At 47.5% G+C, this 18,996-nt stretch overlaps 2 protein-coding genes across 4 annotated transcripts; one reads left to right on the top strand and one right to left on the bottom strand.

The window, feature by feature from the left end:
- Positions 1-46: 46 nt before the first annotated feature.
- Positions 47-11,708, top strand: LSM14B (LSM family member 14B). Of its 3 annotated transcripts, none has more exons than XM_026794756.2 (10): positions 47-333; positions 4,382-4,545; positions 4,888-5,023; positions 5,480-5,596; positions 7,371-7,541; positions 7,663-7,740; positions 8,720-8,881; positions 9,053-9,206; positions 9,884-10,063; positions 10,409-11,708. In XM_026794756.2, the coding sequence occupies exons 1-9, from the start codon at positions 213-215 to the stop codon at positions 10,053-10,055; spliced, it is 1,275 nt and encodes a 424-aa protein (XP_026650557.2). In that variant the 5' UTR covers positions 47-212; the 3' UTR covers positions 10,056-10,063; positions 10,409-11,708. The 3 variants fall into 3 exon arrangements, with proteins under 3 accessions (XP_026650557.2, XP_074409907.1, XP_005489123.2); XM_005489066.4 differs by having other exon boundaries at positions 48-333; positions 7,660-7,740; XM_074553806.1 differs by lacking the exon at positions 7,663-7,740.
- A 1,904-nt stretch (positions 11,709-13,612) lies between these two features.
- PSMA7 (proteasome 20S subunit alpha 7) lies at positions 13,613-18,922 on the bottom strand. The gene is made up of 7 exons (XM_005489068.4): positions 18,758-18,922; positions 17,422-17,548; positions 16,525-16,649; positions 15,164-15,286; positions 14,701-14,820; positions 14,098-14,160; positions 13,613-13,840 (listed from the first exon to the last, which is right to left on the bottom strand). The coding sequence occupies exons 1-7, from the start codon at positions 18,851-18,853 to the stop codon at positions 13,748-13,750; spliced, it is 747 nt and encodes a 248-aa protein (XP_005489125.2). The 5' UTR covers positions 18,854-18,922; the 3' UTR covers positions 13,613-13,747.
- Between the last annotated feature and the right edge of the window lie 74 nt (positions 18,923-18,996).

Below are 18,996 nucleotides of genomic sequence, written 5' to 3'. Positions count from 1 at the left end.
TCTGACCCCGTCTCTCCCGTCTGGTCAATAGCGCGCGGCGCATGCGCGGTATCGCATCACGCCCCCCGCCGCCTCCCCCCGGCCCGTCTCCCTCCGCCCTATATAAGGCGTGCGCGGCGGGGTCCCGGCTCCGCAGTGCGCGTGGGCGGCGCGGCGGCTCCGCGCGGCTCTGGGACCCCCCCCCTTTCCCCTCCCCCGGCTCTGCCGCCGCCATGAGCTCGGGGACCCCCTATATCGGCAGCAAGATCAGCCTGATCTCCAAGGCGCAGATCCGCTATGAGGGCATCCTCTACACCATCGACACCGAGAACTCCACCGTGGCGCTGGCCAAGGGTGAGGCGGGGCCCTGTGGGGGGCGCGGGCGGGCCTAGGCCGGCGCTGGCTGAGGGGACGCGGCGGGGGCCGCCGTGCCGCGAACAATGAGCGCGCCCGGGGCCCGCCCGCCCCGCGGGGCTGCGGCGGGGCTGGAGCCCCGGGTCCGGAGCGCTGCTGCTCTCCGTGAGTCAGCACTGACAGGGGCCGCGCCGGAGGGGCGGGCAGGGCCCGGGATGCTGGGCAGCCCTGGGCTTTCCCCGGGAGCTCCCGGGCAGAAGCGCTGCCGGCAGCGCTGGCTCCCCTTGCCATTGTCAGACGCGGAGAGGTGACGCTCGGTATCGCTGTGCGTGGTTCGGTTCCCCTCGCCCGGCTGTGCCCGGCTGTGTGTCGGTGCTCGGCTCGAGGAGGGCCCCAGGCCGGCGCTGAGGAAAACAGTTGCTGTTGTTGTGTCTTTGTTCCTTCCGTGCTCGATAACTGGACTCTGCTCAGGTGAGCAGGGTGGGAGCTGCTGCACAGAGCGCTGGGGGCCACCTGCACGTGGGTCTGGCTCGCCGACCTTGCTGCTCCTCAGAGAGGCTTTGCATGTTGTTTCCCTGTAGAAATACTGATCACTATCTTGGAAACAGTGTCATTTGGGTTCAGTTGTCACCTGTGCTAGGAACTCCTGTATTTCATCTCAGTACAACCTGTCCTGTCTTGTTTAGTCCCTCAAACATGAACTTACTCCTGTGCTGCTTTTCAAGTCCAGCTTGGCTACTTCAGCTAATGTGCATCGGCGTTTCCTTGCCCTGAGTTTTGTCCTTCCTTGTTTTGAGAAGTTCACACGTTCTTCATTGCCTGCAGCCAGCTATCGGGGTTGTCCACAAAACAAACACCTTTTGTTTTGAAAGGCTGCTTGCTGGCAGGAGGCACTGACTTGCCAGATTCACAACTACCCGCAAGGCAGCCTGTGCCCCAGTGTTTACCCAGCATAATGATGTTTATATGATGCTGGACATTATTTAACACCCATTAGAGTGCTTTCTGAAGTTAAAAATGCGAGTTTTCTCAAATTCACTTTTTCTCTAGGAATGTAGCCATTTATTTAAATGCACAAATGGAGCTGTTTGTGTTAGTGCTTGGCTCAAAGTACTGGAGAGGTTGCTGGAAGGATGCAGTTCCTTTCCTGTAGGTGCAGGAAGGTCTTCAACCTTGACCCAGCAGTGAGTAGAAATGGTTCCTTACACAGTCCTGCCTTACACGTTGCACTTGCTTCTTCAGAGCTGGTGTGTTTCAAAGGCATGTGTGATTAAAGTGCTTTATGATGTGAGTCAGTATATGCTCTGGATAAGGTTTCTGGCAGTTCTCGAATTTATTGGTTTCTCAGTGTTCAGTTTTGATCAACTGGAATGCCTAAGAAGTGTTTGTTGCAGTAGGTGGGGAATGCGTGTTTTTCCCTACTAAAGAGCTGTTCCATAAACTTTACATCACAAACCTTGCTTTTCATTGTAGCTCAGAGGGGGTTTTCAAATTTAGAGACTTTATAGCAAAGCAAAATTAGTGTCAGAATTACAAGTGTAGCAACAATGTTGAAGTTAGTTGAGGCAGTATCAAGGCGGTGTGTGGTGTCAGTGGTTTAAAACATTTCATCTCTGAGGCTCCAAAAGGGCCATGAATGACTGACATGATGTTGAAGTTGTCCAGACTGCAGGTAAATTGTTGTTAAACCCTGGATGCCACTGTTTAAACACTTCCATGTGCAATACAAGTGCCAATCTCTTTAGTTCTATCATAAAGAAAAATTTAAGTTGAAAGAAACCTCAGGAAGAAATCTAGTTCAGCCTCTCACTTGAAGCTAGGCTGACTTCAGTTGATTTATATTTGTTAAACCTCAATACATGCACAGAATCTTAAATGCTGGAGATTCCATGGACTTAATTAATCCCTACAAGCAAGTTCTCTGTTTTGTAGGAGGCTAAACTTAAATTGCAAACAAAGGAAGTTTAAACCCACTGCTGTCCTGTCAGGAACATGCTCCCCCTTAAGTAGAAGTCTGAAGAAATTGGAGTTTTTGAACAAAAAATATCCATGTAAGCTCTGCTTTCCAGTCAGTCTTGCTGTGCTTCCTGCCCCTTCAGAGCTTAAGCTCAGCAGCCCTACACGAGTAGGAACTGTGTTGTAACCCAGGAGCTGCAGTGCTGTGGGATTGATTTTCTGTTCATCTGTAAGCAATTGTCAGTAACCTCATGGTGGACAGCCCTTCCCACCTCCACAGGAACTTTAGCTGCACTTTGTGCTGTGCCACAAACAGTTAAACACCTGAGGTGCAGGGACAGGCAAGCTCAACTCCTCCAGCCCTGTTTTGTCTACAACAAGGACTTGGCTTTCCACCTTGTTAGAAACCTTGGGACCAACTGTGGGGCTGCCTGGGCAGCTTTGGGCTTTGCAGGTCCTGTGTTTGTCTATGTGGAAGTTGATGGGCTGGTCATGGTGCTTTCCAAGCTAGCTGTGGAATCCTGCAGGAGCCCTGGATACCTTTAGTGCATCTTGCCATGAGCTGTAATAATCTAATTTTGAACAGAGAGATCAGTGGTACAGTTCATGTCCAAAAGGCTACAAGCACTGCTTTCAGTTTATAATCTGCTTCTGGTTGACTGGGTTACAGCTGTAATATGATCAAACAGCAGCTGGAGATCTAAAATAACTTGGAGAGGTTATTTACCCTAGGAACTCATGGAAGATGGCCATTGAAAGGCAGTGACTGACAGCTTGTCCTTGTGCCAGTGAAGATGTACAGGTGCTGAGCAGTGTGACAGGGACATTGTGGCATTCACCTGCTCCTTGGGAGCTCCCCTGTGTGTTAACAGGGTGCAGGCCATTTGTGGCACTCAGTGCTGCCTGGTGTGAGGTGAGCCCCCTGCATACACCTGGAACAGCACTCTTGGGTATCCCTGCTACACCTGCCAACACTCCTTGGAAGTTAGGAGCACCATGGTGTGCTGAGGATGTTCCAGTTTTGCTGCATCCACTTTTGGTGCTCTTTTTCCTGGGAGGATGTGGTGCCCCCATCTGTGTGACAGGAAGAGTGGCTTGTCCTGGTGGAGGTGTTTTAGTGTTTCTGTGATAACCTCTTAGAAGCAATTGAGGGAGTCCAATACAGAATTCTTCCATTGGCAGAAAATGTGCATCAAGCCAGTATGTGCTGGTACTCATCTGAGCTGGGAGTGCCTCTCAAAGGCAGAAAGGAGCCACCCAATGAACTTTGGAGTTTCTGTAACTTGTGGCTGAAATGTCAAGCTTTTACCTGTCAGTGCCACAGTGATGTAACTGTGCTATCTGTTTTCCTGTGCCAATAATCCAGTCTGACCTCTTCTTTCCTAATGGCTCAAATTAATTTATGCTTCTACCTAGCAGTTGCCACAGTCAGCTGAAGTCTTTTTTTTTTTTTTTTTTTTTTCCCCACTCTGATGTGTGACATTGCTGGTTAGTGTCTGTCCAAGTATTCTGGTAGCTGGCACTCAGTAAAGCCTCCCTAAGCACTTAGATTTATCACTGGTGGTTTGCTTTGTAGTCACATTAATCATAAAAACAGTGACATTGGAGTAGAGAGGGAATTTTAATAGGAAGTTTTTTATCGTTGATAAAAATGTATGAATAATAAATATATGAAACCAAAGGTGCAGATTTGAGCTGTAAAGCCTTCTACAATTTCCCCCTGCTGCTTCAGGGGCCTCCCCTGTGTCTGCTGCAGTTGTCTGGAGCTGAATGCCTGCATGGGACAGCTGCTGGGGAGGGAAGGAGAGTGCAGCACTCTGGGGAAGTCCTTGGGTTTGGAGTAGGATTCTTCACTCCAGCTGGTCTATGGTCTTTACCTTCACAGCTTGATGTAAACAAAACTGTTTACGCAGGCTGCTGAAAAAGTTGGCATTTGAGGGAGCAGATGTGTGTGAGAAGGAGATTGAGGGTTCTGGAAGTTGTTGTTGTTACAAATGGCAAGTGTTGAAGGAATACTTTTTGATTGCATGGGTGTGAGTGAGTTAGCAGAGCGCTGCAGTTCTGCACTAATGTCACCGTTTCCACGCTCCAGTGCGATCCTTCGGGACCGAGGACCGGCCCACAGACAGACCGGCTCCTCCCAGAGAAGAAATCTATGAGTACATTATATTCCGAGGAAGTGACATCAAAGACATCACTGTCTGTGAACCTCCAAAAGCTCAGCATACTCTGCCACAAGATCCTGCCATTGTCCAAGTAAGTTAGCCTCAATTGTTGGTAAAAAGCTGAGACTAGTCTTGAAGGACTGCATTTTGGTAAAAACACAGAGAAATAAAGGCAAGTCAGTGTCTCCAGCAATCTTCAGATTATTTAAAGCATCCTGAATTTTGTTGTAATGTTTAAAGTAGCAGCAGCATTAAGACTTCAGTCAACAAAAGCCAGAGCTAGCTGAGAATGCAGAAAATCAGAAAGAGGTAAACTAACCCTTCTCAGAATTTACTTAAGCTTTAGTAATGCTGTACATGAAGTAAAGAATCACTGCCAAGGCGAGTTGGCTACTGGACACTGTAAATGGAAATGTACTTTGTCTTGTTGCAGTCTTCACTGGGCTCTGCCTCTACATCATCCTTTCAGCCACATGTGCCTTACAGCCCGTTTAGAGGTATGCCACCTTACAGCCAGCTTGCTGCCAGCTCTTTGCTTAGCCAGCAGTATGCAGCTTCCTTAGGTTTAGGTAAGTACAAACTTTACTTGCTAGAATAGAGGGATGGTCTTGTGTGCAGCTGCTGTGAAAGCAAATAACAGTAACTAACACCAAACTCCTTGCCAAGTGTCAGGCTGCAAGGAGCAGGGAATAAGCAGCTCACAGCTTTGTGCAGTGGTTTTACTGCAAGGAGGCCTATGTTTCACTTGCATGTGCTCACACTCACGTGAAAGAAACAAACTAAATAGCTGACGTTTCTTTCTGAAATTAATGGGAATACCTGACAGTTGAGGCCAGTTAATTTCTAACCTAACCCACCTCACACCACATGTAAAAAGAACTTGTATTTCCAGAGAGGACTGTAAATAAGCTGCTCTAATGCTGGTCTAGAGAATCTTGTATCTCTTTCCAAGTCCTTCAGATGTTTCACTACCTTGTATCTTATCCATGTATCTCTGCTCTCTCTTCTTCCCTCTATCTCTTTAGAGAAATTGGTAAGCCCTCCAGCATCAGCAGCTGCTTCCAGCCCTAGTTCTTCTCCGTCTCCACAACCTGTTTCAGAGCCTGACATGTCTTCAGAGCCCCATCAGCTCTCTTCCAAGGGTAACAGCAGTTTGAGGACTCCAAATATTTGGAAGAACTGCATGGCACTTGCAAACACTGTTCTTGTTAACCCCTCCTAGAATGATAGTGCTTATATGGGTAATGCCAGTAGAACTAGTTTGTTCTCAGCTTTTTTTTTGCCTTTCATTATGTGAAGTGTGATTGCTCCTGTCCTAGAAGTATCAATTAGAGAGACAGGAGAAAGGAAAAGTCCAGGACAGTGGATCTCTTGTGTAAGTATCAGGAGAAGGATGAAGTTTAGAGATGCTGATGTGCTGCATCCTGTCCAGGAACATGTGTCACCATAGGGTTTGGGTGAGGAGTTGGTCAGCCTTTGCTGGAAAAAGAAGCACACTGCTTCAGTTGTGGGTGGCCTTGTGGTTGGAGACTTAGGCTGATCAGAAATTTGGTTTTATTTTCTATAATAGAGGAAAACATCAGGGTAGATTTCATGCATGCTGGGGTATTGTGCCTTGTCCAGACTCCCAGTTAGTGAAGCATGATTAACAGCTAGTGATTCCTGAGTAGCAGAGATAACATGGTTCTGGGTGCTTGCTTCTGTGTGTAAAACCTTTAGAGAAGGTTGAGGTACCAGACTGACCTTCCTCAGAGCAGGGTGACCAGGTGCAGCCTGCATTTAAACATGAAAATTGGTTTCATCTGGTTTTAGCTTAAGCATGTATGCTTGTGTTGGCATGAAGCTTTTTACTTAGTCTTTGCTTTTGGCCATCTATCTGTAGTTTCTCAATACTCTGGCTAAACTTTGAAACTTTCTCATGTTAAACTTGCACATCAGCTTTGTCCTACCCAGTAATCCTTAGGATATGTCTGTCTTCCTTGCAAGTTTTCCAGGTATACATTAACTGGGAACCTGCATGATGTGACCTACTGGGTATATCTCATGTTGGACTTGGGTGACCCAGAAGTGTCAGTGGCTTGGTTTGTGTGAACTCTTCAGCTTTTCACTTTTCTTGCTCTTTTAATATATTCAGTTAAAGTTTGCTTCCAAGCAGTTCTTATGCATAACTACATGAACCTGTAGTACTCCAAATCTTCTAATTAAACCTAGAATGCAGTGTTTCTTCTGAGTACTGAAGACTGTCACTTTTTAATATAATTGGTGTAAGGTATACCAAACCATGAAAAGTATTTACATGTTTTGTAGTGTGAATAAATAAGCCTGGATGGAAGAGCAACAGAAGTCTTGGTAACACTTTGGCCTTGACCAAGAAGGAATTTAAAAGGGTAACTTTGAGATCCTGGTCTGGTTTCAGGTTTTCTTTGTCTGAAAGCTCTAACAATAAGCAATGAAGTTGAAGGACTTCTAAAAGCGGCTTACAAAAGGGGATATAGCTGAGGTGGTTAAGCTTTTGCTGCAAAACCTTTTTGACAAAGTGGGGTAACTTTGTTGAACAGTTTCAAAATGGTGAATTTTTGTTTCAGATTTAAAGTTATCATGTAAAGTAAAATCCTGCATAATGTAGAAATTAGATTTTGGTATAAACTGTCTGAGAGACTGACTTGTCTTGGTTGTTTAATATTTGGTTTAAGAAATATTTGGGTCTATTTCCTGAAACTGAGGCTCTGGATGTGAGAGCCATGACTTGCATGGCAGTGGTGCCTTACCTGGTGCCACTTAAACTTAGCCTGTAAAGATGCACACTCAAGGCTTTGAGTCATTCCTGACCAAATGGTTTCTCCCTAGAAGCGGGCAGGGTTTGAATGGTGTTGGCTCATTTTCTGAGAGGCACTTAGTCATTGGGATTTTTTCCAGGTGCTGGCTTTCCTTCTGTCCACCCAGTCCGCAAAAGCCCCATGGTAGAGCAGGCTGTCCAGACTGGCCCCGTTGACAGCATGAACTCCCAAAAGCTGCCCCCAGGGAAGGCGACTGCGGGGATCGCGCGCAGCGCCCGGCAGGTCCCGCCGGCCGGCAGCAAAGGCAGCGGTATGTACACCCTGCTGCAGCCCTGAGCTGGGCTGGAGCAGCCTCCCAGGGGCACTGCAACCCTCAGCTGCCTGGGGATTGCTCCTGTGCTCCTTTAAAGTTTATCCTTCTTGTTCAGTAGATACAGTTCAGGCAGCACCTGTGCAAACCCAAGGACAGGTGAATGATGAAAACAGAAGACCTCAAAGGAGAAGATCGGGTAGGTTAAGCTGATGCTAAACAGTCTCAACAGCCTGTGAAGGCAAGTGGTGTTAACTTCAGTGAAGGATTAACTGACAGAAGACTGGGAGAAAGCTTTGGGCATCCAGAGATGTTTCCCTAACAAAACAGCTTCTGGAGTCGCAGAAGTTCAGAACATTCCAGGGACAGAGTTCTAGCGCCTTTTCTAGAAAGTTGCAGGTATGTCATAAAAATCAATGCTGTGACTTGGCAGCAGCAACGGGATTTCTCTGAAACCTCAAGTGTATTTACTGGGAGAGGCAGCCTGTTTGAGACTTTCAGAGCTTTTGTAACAGAGAGCAGCTATGGAACACTCATCTCCATAGAGCAGAAATGTGATTTCAAAGTGGCAGTATAAGCATGGGCAGAAGAAAGTGGCATTCAAAGAGGTTTCTGCCCAAATAAAATAAGAAAGGTCAGGAAACAACACTTCAGACTCTCAGGTCTTCAAATTAGTGTGTAGAATGGGTTATAGCTTTTTCAAAAAGGACTGGATAGCATCTCAGTTGGAAACCAGAAACTAGACAGAGTACAAGCTCCCTTCGTGGGTAGATTAGTCTTTTGCTGGATTTTCTGAGGCCTCCTCTTTGCCATCAAGATGGGTTTTAGGCTAATTACAGTGCTGTGATTGCAGGTGAAGAGCAGACAGATAATTTTCCCCACCTCCCTCAGCTTTTCTTGCTGTAGTGCTTGTTCTGACTTCCTCTGCACACTGGAAGGAAAGTTGGGTGCACTCTTAGTGGTAAGACTGACATCCAGGAATGCTGCTCAGAAAGTTAAAGTGTTGCTGTAATGTGTCTTCTACAGCCAAAATCAGAAGTTGCTTTCAAAGAGGTGTGGCCTAACCACAGGACTGGAAGCCAGAAACTCCTGAGTTCTATCCCTGGTTTCCTCTGGTCTTGAGCAAGCCATGTAACCTCCCTGTGCGTTACCAAGTGTTTAAACTCTCCTGCTTTCAGGAAACAGGAGAACCAGAAACCGTTCTAGAGGACAAAACAGACCAACTACTGTGAAGGAAAATACAATAAAGTTTGAAGGTGACTTTGACTTTGAAAGTGCAAATGCACAATTCAACAGAGAGGAGCTTGATAAAGAATTCAAGAAGAAACTAAACTTTAAAGGTTTGTGCCTTCATTAAATATGACTTGCTGAGCTAGTAGTAAACACTGCATAGACAAACTGGTTTTGAGAAACTGCATGATTACCTCTCAAATCTTGTTTGAGGGAGCAAGAGAACAGATGGCTCTGCAGTGTGTGCCTCAAGGAGGTGTAATACATTTCATTATCCTCAGATGACAAAGCAGAGACGGGGGAAGAAAAAGGGGACCCTGGAGTGGCAACCCAAAACAATGATGGTAACGCAGAGGAGGACCTGCTGGGGCCCAACTGCTATTATGATAAATCCAAGTCTTTCTTTGACAACATTTCGTCAGAACTGAAATCTAGGTGAGTGTTCTTTAAAAGCTTGATTTTTAAATGAAATTTTAGGCATAAAATTTCAGACATAATCTATGTGACATGATTGAATTACTTAAAAATTTTAGAATAGACTTAAGACAGGGAATATTGCCATGCATTTGGTGGCTCACAAGAGATGTGAACCAAGCTTCATGCAGTGGAATCAAACAAAAAGCATTTCAGCTGATATGATACACTTGCCTAAACTATGATAGAGGAGTTTCTATTTCTGTTTCTCAGTACTGACTTTGAACCCATTGATTTTAAACAAGTTCCTTATCTGGCTTGTGGGAGAGGAGGCATCAGGGTCATGCTGTACTGAAGGTGCAGCTGGCAGACAGTGAGCTGAGCCTGGAGGTGGGGCAGAGAGGTCAGCTCTGGCTGTGGAAATGCATTAGGTTAAATGTTGGGAATATGAAGGAAAAGCTTCAGCTTTCAGTGCCACCACTGATGCCATCAAGTGCCTGGAGAAATGAGACATCCCTTTGGTGTCAGCATGAGGGGTTCCTTGGCTCTGTGGCTGCAGAGGGGATGGCTTAGAGCAGGTACTGCAGCTGGTGCCTGTTGCAGTGCAGCTCAGCAAAATCAGGGCTTTGAGGCTTCCTCTCTGAGTGGGCTGGTGGTTCTTTCGTGTTTGTGCTGGAGCTGAACTCGGCCTTGCTCAGTTCCAGGCGCACCACGTGGGCTGAGGAGAGGAAGCTCAACACTGAGACCTTCGGAGTGTCCGGGCGCTTCCTGCGCGGCCGCAGCTTCCGAGGTGGATTCCGAGGTGGAAGGGGGAGTGGAGCAGCAAGGAGAAACCAAACCACTCACAGAGCTGGTACTGGCAGAGTGTAACTTCAAAGGCAAGTGCTCTAGCAAGAGTAAATTCTCTCTCTGAGCCAGGTTTGTCTCTTACTCCTTGCCTGAACTGTCTGTGCAGTCTGTTTTGCCCTCCAGTCTCATGGATATATCAAGAATTGTTCCTTGCTGGATCTGATTAATATTTCTAAAGGGTAGAGGGAGATAGGGGTGGTTTAACATGTTGATTTCTTGGTCTCACCTGTCTGTGAAAAAGCTCAGCTCAAGCAAGCAGCTTTTGGTTTGTAATGAAGCATTTCAACTGATACAGGGGTGTGAGCTTTGCTATTTCTCTTCGTGGGAGAAGAACCCCATAATATCAAATCTAATTCTACCTTTTTTCTGAATAGGTTCAAACATCTCTCCCGAGAGAATGAAACTGTATATAAAAAGAAAACAACCAACTGCTGCACTAACGTGGGAAAATGGTTCATATTGTTTACTGTCTCTGCTCAAGCGACAGAATTTCATGTACTACTGCTTATATTTTGGACTTACTTTGGACCAGCCACTGTCTGCTGGAATATTTTTTGGAAGAGGGAATGTGTTCAGGGGTACCTTCTTCAGGGTGTCTTTTCTTTTTGTTTGTGTTTTTCAAGTGCAGACTAACTTACACGGTTCTTCTTTCTGGGTCTCTCAAGGCTGCTATAGTCTAAGCTCAAAGTCAGACTCCTTTTCTGAACCCTGGAGAAGAGAAATCATGCTGTTTTAACACGGAACCAAAGCTCACTTGAAATAAACCAGCTCTAATTTGTTTGTTTTGAGTAACCAAATGGATCCTTTGGTGCTGCTGGTCTCATGGATCTTGGCAGCAGGTGTGAAGTAGCACTTGGTATCTGGAGAAATGGATTCCTGGTGCAGAGGAGTTGTGTATATTGTCACTTGGGAATACTGGAGTGTTGATCATGTAGTAGTGTTTGACTGTACAGCTGTTTGTGGGCTGCTGCTGGGCTGGAGGTACCACAGGACCGTGGCTCTGCCTTGAGCTGCAGGGTGCTGGGAATGCCTGGGGCTTGGAGCTCCTGCCTGGAGCGTGGGGACACCATGTGGGAGGGGAGCAGTGGCCCCACTCATGTGCAGAGTTTTTGGCAGTAGTGACTGTCTGGGAAGGAGACCTGAAGCTCTGACTTGTTTGCCTCGGTTTGTACCTCGCTGGAGGCAGCACCAAATGCAAACAGTTCTCTGTACTCTGTAGACTGTGGTGGAACTCTTTGGAATGTTTTCATTCAACTAGGGATGGGAGACCATATAATGAAGCTTAACAGATGGGCATGTTTAATTTCTTTCCTCTATACCCCCATACTGTAAATAGTTTAGTTGTTTTTCTTTTGTTTTTAAAAATCTGTATGTGGGGAGAGGGCTGGGAGGGAGGGGTTACCTTTGTTTGCATGAAATAAGTGGGTTAAATTGCTATAGGCATGTGTCCCGTTTTTGGTTGGTAGGGAATTTTGTTGAAAAAGCACCTTGATGACTGAACCCCTTACATAGCTCAAGTTTTTTTAGTTATGCATTGACCTAGGTTACTGTAAAAGCTTGGATTTATTTTTGTAGGACTTTATTGCTGAGAATTAGAACATAGCAGTGGGGCTGCTCTTTGGAGTAATGTAAATTGTAATTATAATAAACATGTAAATGTTTAATGTTTCCCTCCACCTGTGTTCTGTACATAGCTCCATAACATCACTCCCTACACCTCCTCTGGCACCTGTCCTTGCAGGGCTCCCATCCAAGCTGCAGAAACCTGGCTGCAGAGCTGTGGCAAACCTGGCAGTGTTACACAGTATTGGAAAAAGGCTGAAACGCCCAAATCCAGGCACTGCCCTGGTTCCCCTGCTGGGACTCAGCCTAACGAGGGCTGTGTTACTCCAGCCTTGCAGAGGGAGGCCCTGGGGTTCCCAGGAGCCAGTGCTGCTGCTGCTGCAGGCCCTGGCTCCGCCTCTGAGCTGGGCTGTGCTGAAATGCCTCACTCAGAGCTGCTCTGCCTGATTCTGCTGCTGGCAAAGCAGCCACTGTGGCTCTAAGTGTGGAGATGGAATTGCACTGCCCTGGCAGAGGATGGGAGGAGAAATCCTCACTGCTCCTGTGTAATCACCATTATTCACACGTAGCTGTGCCTTTTCAGTTGAGTGGGATCAATTCCCTTGTTTCCACAGCAAAGCTTCAGATCCCAGGCATAAGCTCATCCTGGACACTGCTGAGGTTGGTGTGAAGCTGGTGCTGGCCTGGCTCCTGCTGTCCAGGAGCAGAGGGGATTGGTGGCTGTGCCTCAGCCCCAGCAATTGTTACCTGTGAGCCCTTCTTCCTCAGGAGCACTGGGGGCTCAGCTGCAGCCCTGCCAGCTTCCCCATGGAAAATTCCCAGTGTGGGAACAATTGTAGTGACTTGAGCAGGGAACCAAGTGCAGCTTTTTCTATTTCAGTGTTCCAGCCTAAGTGCTGATAAATTACCCTGGTGTTGCAGGACCCTGCTTCCTCCGGCTCTTGTGGTCTGATGTGTCCCTGAGCAACAGCACTGCTGCTTCCCTAGCCTTGGCTCCTGTGGGATCCTCTGCCCACACTTTGCTGGGCAGCATTTCTCTGTAAACAGCTCTGAGGTGTGTGAGAGCCCAGCACTGAGATCTGCTGCTGGAGCACCCCTAGAGTCCCTCAGTGCCCTGAGCAGGAGCTTGAGTACAGAGCTGCCCCTTGCAGGCTCCTGGGCCACATTCAGCCCTTGCTGGGCCTGCTGCCAGCCCAGTCCTGCTCTGACCCTGTCACACCCTCTGCGTGTGCAAGACTGAGGAGTCTTGAACCAAACTTCCCTGGGCAGTTTGGTTCTACCCACTTGGTGGGTACAAAGGGGGAAACTTTTACAATAAAGGAGCACATCTTCCTATTGCTTCAAGTACTGAGACTTGGGAGTGTGAGCTTAGGTGGAGAGGGGCCTGAGGCTCCTCTGAGATGAGGAAACATCTCAAACCACAGGGTGAGAGGAGGAGAGGAAGCATGTGAGGGCAAATTACCAGAGGAGAAAGTGAAGGGAACTACAACTCTGTATGTAGCACTTGCTATAGTTATGGTTCAGCTCCTGGTGCATAAATCCCCCCTGGGAACCACACCAGCAATGCTTTACTCTGAACCAGACTTGAAAGCACCAGGCCATGCACCTCTGCCCTGAGCATGTGCCTGCAGCAGCACATTCTCATGCTGACCCCCAAAACACAACCCCCTCTGTCCTGTCCTTTAGCAGTAAAACACACACAGGCTGCTGCAAGGCAGACCCAGCCTGTTCTCCTTGAAAGGTGCTCATTGGGGAAAAAAAACCCCAACTCCAAATTAGTTGTGTTCAGACCATAATACAACCCCCAAGACAGCTGCTTAAGGTAAAAAAAAGGGACATTCTGAGAGCTGAGAGAGTGCAGAAAAGAAGCATTAAACAAAGTGAAGTGTCCAGGGAAAAAAATGCAAGCAAAGTCTCTGTCCTTTAATGGGTCACTGCTGCTGTTCTGTAGCCAACCAGATCATCCTGGGTAATTAAAATCCAAGGAACAGACAGGGTTTTTTTTAAATAACAGCTTTAAAAAAAAATCAGTAGGTTTATTGTAGATCTCAAGAGAGCACAGTATGAGTAACTGGAATGCCTACATGTCTATACAGAATAACCCATCACTCGAATTAAAAAGAAGCAGCTAAGCAGGTGCATTTCATTCATCATGATGTTTTCTTCTGTTTTTTCTTTTCATTTTCTTCCTTTTCCTTTTCAATTTCAGCCACATACTTCTCAATTTCTTCAGGGTTTAGGATCTAAAACAGAAACATGGGTGACCCTCAGGATACCAATAAACTTAAGAGACATTCATGGAAGTGATTCCAGTTCTGCCATGGGAAGAACTGCTGTTTATCTGAAAGCAGGTACCTGCTGCAGACACAACAACATTCCTTGGCCACTAAGAATAAACTGAAGTATTTGTCAGTGCAAAATGTGAGATTAAGAGCAGGCAGATCAACAAGGACAGTATCAGAGACAGGCTCAAGGGGAGAGAAGCAAACAACAGCCTCACCTTCAGCGGCTGCTCCCGTCTCATGACTGCCAGCTCGATGTTCTTCCCACCAGACTGCACCACCTGTGTGAGGCACAGGGAACCTTTAGGAGCCTGGCCAGGAATTCACTCCAACAAACCCCCCTCAGGTCTCCTTAGAGGGAGAATAGATATGGATGGGGTGTATTTCACTCCTTGGCTCTCAACACCAGCAGCACTAACTCTCAAAAGGGTCTTCACAGTGTGCCAGTGCCCTGGGCAGATGGAGAACACCTCAGCCCCACCACCTGACCTGTGCTATTTTCTGTATCTCAAACTTCAATTAAAAACTAAAATATTCAGCATGTGCTGTAGCACATCTCTGGTGCATTTCTGTTAACACCCAGAAGTGAAGTCTGTATTCCTCCCCAGAGCTGCTGGTAAATTCTGTGTAAACTATGGAAATTGTTACCCTAAATATTCTGAACTTTGAATTCAATCCAACACCCACAGCCTACAGTAAACAGCTCTCACAGATCCTTTGCAGTACTTCCTTGGGACATCCACAAATATTTTCCCATATTCACATCTGAGAAGCGAATCTGGACAGTGAAAAGCCACAGAAGAGATGTGAGGCAGCCTCACCTCGAGAAGAGCCTTGATGACAAGTTTAATAGTCAGATCATCCGTTTCAATGGCCTCATCAGTGTAGTTCTTCTCCAGGAACTCACGCACAGATTTGGCTCCTCTGCCAATGGCATTAGCCTGGAAACATTAGGGGAAAAAGAAAATGAATGGGAGTTTAGAAAAGATTTCATTTGCAGAGTAAGAAAGAAAACAAAGTTGTACAATTGCATAATCTGTCACACACAAGGACAGTTATCTGGCACAGGTGGGTTGGTTTTGGGTTTTCTTTGAAAGCAGGACAAGGCTTCCCAAGGAAAGCTGAACTGCAGATGGCCACTCTCTACATTTGATCATTAAGGACTTTTGCAGCTGTGAGACAGCACCATGTGGCCAGAGAGCTCCTCTACCCCAATGCCACTGTAAAGGAGCCATGAACTCACAAATGTTCCGTTTCCAGCAGGGCCTGCCCCCATTCACTCACCTTCCAGGCATGGTAGGTGCCCGAGGGGTCGGTCTGGTACAGCCGGGGGGTCCCATCGAAGTCGAAGCCCACGATGAGGGCGGAGATCCCGAAGGGCCTGCGGCCGTTGCTCTGCGTGTACCTCTGAGCACAAAGGACACATCTCAGGCACTTCTGAACACGCTCCCAGGCTGCAAAGCACACTCTGGAGCAGTCACAGCCACCAGAAATGCTTTTAGCTGGCTCTCTCCATTAGTCAGGACTCTGTATCCCATGGAGCCCCTGAGGCAGGCAGGTGAGAGGTGGTGCTGTCCAAGCCTGTTCCTACACCTGGTTACAGCTTCCAGAAGCACCTCCCCACCTGCTGAGGCAGCCAGAGCCAGGTCTGCAAGCCCCAGTGTGCCAAAAAATCCCAGGAGGACACCTGAAGAGTTTTCACCAATGATTGGCACTGATTCCACAGGAAAGAAATCATGGCAGCTCCTGCTGTGAGCAGGTTACACTGGAGCTGTGTCACAGCCCTCCTGGGACACTGCCAGCAAAGTCACTGCCATGTCACACACCAGGGCCAGGAGGGCTGACACCCACAGCAGGAGCTGGGCCAGGGTGTTTGCAACAGGGTGAGAGAACGGTCAATGTGCCAGAGAGACAGATACAAATGTGAGATTGGATAAAGCAACAAAGTGAAACTCTGGAAGTGGTGCCTTGCTCTGACAGACCAGTGATTATTACAACAATCACATTATTACCATCACCACTGCTCCAACACATCTGTGCATAAGTAAATTAAATTTTCTCTAATTCTTACTGGTGGCTGAAAATCACTGAATAATACACTGGCAAATGAGTAATTTTCTCACAGAATGCAGCTGGGCATATTTTGACGCTGCAATTCATCCTAAATTCATGATTATCAAACACAAAACATATTAAATATTGCACCACTTTGCTCCCCTCTTACCCATCCCTGCAATGGCTTTGCAGGAGCCATAAGAACAGACAGTGAGCCAGGCCCAGTGTTGTGGGAGTGAGATGAGCAGGGTGCTCCTCATGACATGGCACATGGAAATGTGCAGGCCTTGCAAGCACTAATTGCTTTATCTTGGGGGAAAAAAACTCAAATCAAACAGCACTCAGTTGTTCTTTTCCATTCTCAATAAAAACCTACAGTGTGTTTTTTAGCAGGTAAGTGGAGAGAGGCCAGAGCACAGACATTTGCACAGCTTGAGGAAGTGTCAGATATTCCAGGTGGTTCATGTTACACATGTGACACTCTAGTCCCACACCTAATGTACACAATGCTAACAGGCTAACAGAGGAGCACATAGAACACCTCTGCCAGGTGAGGACACATGCCCAGCAGCTGTGGCAGCCCCAGGTACCTGTTTGAGGCTGGCAATGTAGCGTGTGATGTACTCCACGGTGACAGGGTCCTCCACAGTGAGCCTGTGGCTCTGGCACTCCACCCGAGCTCTGTTTATGACTATCCTGGCATCAGCCGTTAGCCCTGAAACGACACAGTGGCCTCAGAGTCATGAAAACACCTCAGAACACCAATGTGGCCCTAAAAGGCACAGGGTCAGTGTCAACAGCAAGGGAAAATCAAAGCAGAGCTCAAACTCTGAGGTTTGCTGAGCAAGAGCGTTTGTAAGGCAGCAGAAGGTGGTTAATGCACAAAAATAACTAAAGGATTCAGTTTACAGCTGCCATGTTTGTGAACCAGGTAATGGGACTATTACTGACAGCATTCCATATCCCAGCAAATTTGCAGTGCTTATTCTCACACACATTATTCCTCCTGCAGTCCAGTTTCATCTGCCCAGCAAACCTCATCTACAGCAGCATGATGTTAGCTGACAAAAGTGTGGCTCTTTAAAAAAAAGATTTCAAAGAAATTTAATATTTATTTTACTTTTTAGCTAATGCTGCTATTTTTCACTTACAGCCTTATTTTTATTAGAGAAATTTCCTCAAGTTTGTGAGCACCCCTGCACATATCCTAGAGCCTGGCTAAGGGAGCAAGGCAGGAGAAAGAACTGAGCCTCTCATTCCTTCACACTCAACCTAAACCCTGTTGTTTTAGTCAGTTAAATCAGATCTCCCCTTAAAAATATTATTGACACTGACACTCTATTTCTCCATATTAAAAAAAAAAAATAAGCTACTGTGGAAATACTGTGCCTCCCACAGTTCTCAGACAGTCACACCCCATATTTTGTGTTCCCAGATTCCACAAACATGCCCAAAGGTGCCCCAAAAGCCCTGAAGGCACCATGTACCTGCAAAAGCCATGCAGACATTGTCATCCAGGGCACAGATCTTCCTGACAGTTCTCTCATCCTGCAGCTTGGCCACTGACTTCTTCTCCACACCAAGGACAACAATGTCCTTCCCTCTTACTCCAACCTTCCAGGCATGAAAAGAAGAAGTAAAAAAGTTAACCCAGGTCCAAAAATCCTGACAGCTGCAGACTTTGCTCAAGTGAGCAGTAACCAAGCACAAACCCCCATACTGTAACCATTACCTCAGCTTGAAGTCAGGATTTTATTTCCCACTCAACCCGGAGGCAGGACTGATGTAACAAAAATCGCAATGCATTTCAGGGTGCAGTTTCATCATCAGTTTACAACAACCTAAACCCCTGTGGCTCCCAAGAGACAGACTCAGCTCCTCTTACAAACTCTTTTCTCCAACAGCACCATCAGTGTTTCCAGAGCCACCAACACCCACCAGTCCAGTGGCACTGCTCAACCCAGAGCCCAAGGCATTGAAGATCAGGCCAAGTAACACCCACAGCTGGCAAAATGTTCTGTCTGTAACTGCTTTAATTCCTAATTCATACCTTGAATACAGCTTTTCCAACATCAGGGAGGAAAAAAAAACCCTTGACCCTTCCCTTTCACCCCCACTTACAGGGGCATGGGAATCAGCATGTTCCAAATGTTTCCAAAAACATTAAACTCAACAAGAGACAAGATGGGTAGTTATATTGCATGCTGTCTCCACTTTCACAGTATTTTTAATTTCTGAAAAAAACGAGGAATCTCTTTGGCATTAGATCTTGTTATGTTCATTCCCATCCCAAAGATAGTACATTCTCTTTTTGGTAAATGACAATTAAAACATACTACAACTATTAACAGAATTATGACTTTTTAAAATGAAAACTTATTATTGCTAGAACTTATTACAATCACTAATACAACGGTATTTGCAATTTAACACTTTTTCCTCCTCCCCTAAATGAATTAAAACTTTCATTGAGCTTGGGACAGCTGGAAGCCGGGAGAAGCAATGCACTCCTAAGGGCTTTTACCGACGCGTTGCCAATGCCCGGGACTCTGCCTCGTGCCCAAACACAAAATATCAGAATATCACAATCTGCAGCACGAAGGGACCAGGAGAGGATCCCTCCGGGCCTGCCACACCGCCGGAGCCCCGCAGGCAGCTCGGGGCTCTGGGCAGCCCCGCGGACCGTGGATCCCCCCGGGAATGTCCCCGCAGCGGCTCCCGCGGCCTCCGGGCCCGCCAGGCCGGGCGCGCAGCGCGGCCCAGCCCCGCCACGGGCCCAGCCCCGCCGCCACAGCCCCGCCGGCCCCGCGGCCGCCGACTCACCGCGGTGGAGCCTTTCTTGACTGCCTCCTGCGCGTACTCCACCTGGAAGAGGTGCCCGTCCGGGGAGAAGACGGTGATGGCGCGGTCGTAGCTCATGGCTCCGGCAGAACCCGCACCGTCATCCGGGCGGGCCGGGGGCGGGGCCGCTGCGCTCTGCGCTGCGCACTTGGCGTACGCACTGTGCGCACGCTGCGCAGCGCCCGGCACGCCCCGCAACTGGCGCACGCACCGCGCAGGGA

Source organism: Zonotrichia albicollis, chromosome 17, assembly GCF_047830755.1.
Source record: "Zonotrichia albicollis isolate bZonAlb1 chromosome 17, bZonAlb1.hap1, whole genome shotgun sequence".
NCBI classification, from domain to species: domain Eukaryota; kingdom Metazoa; phylum Chordata; class Aves; order Passeriformes; family Passerellidae; genus Zonotrichia; species Zonotrichia albicollis.
This window is presented reverse-complemented; position numbering and strand designations above follow the sequence as displayed.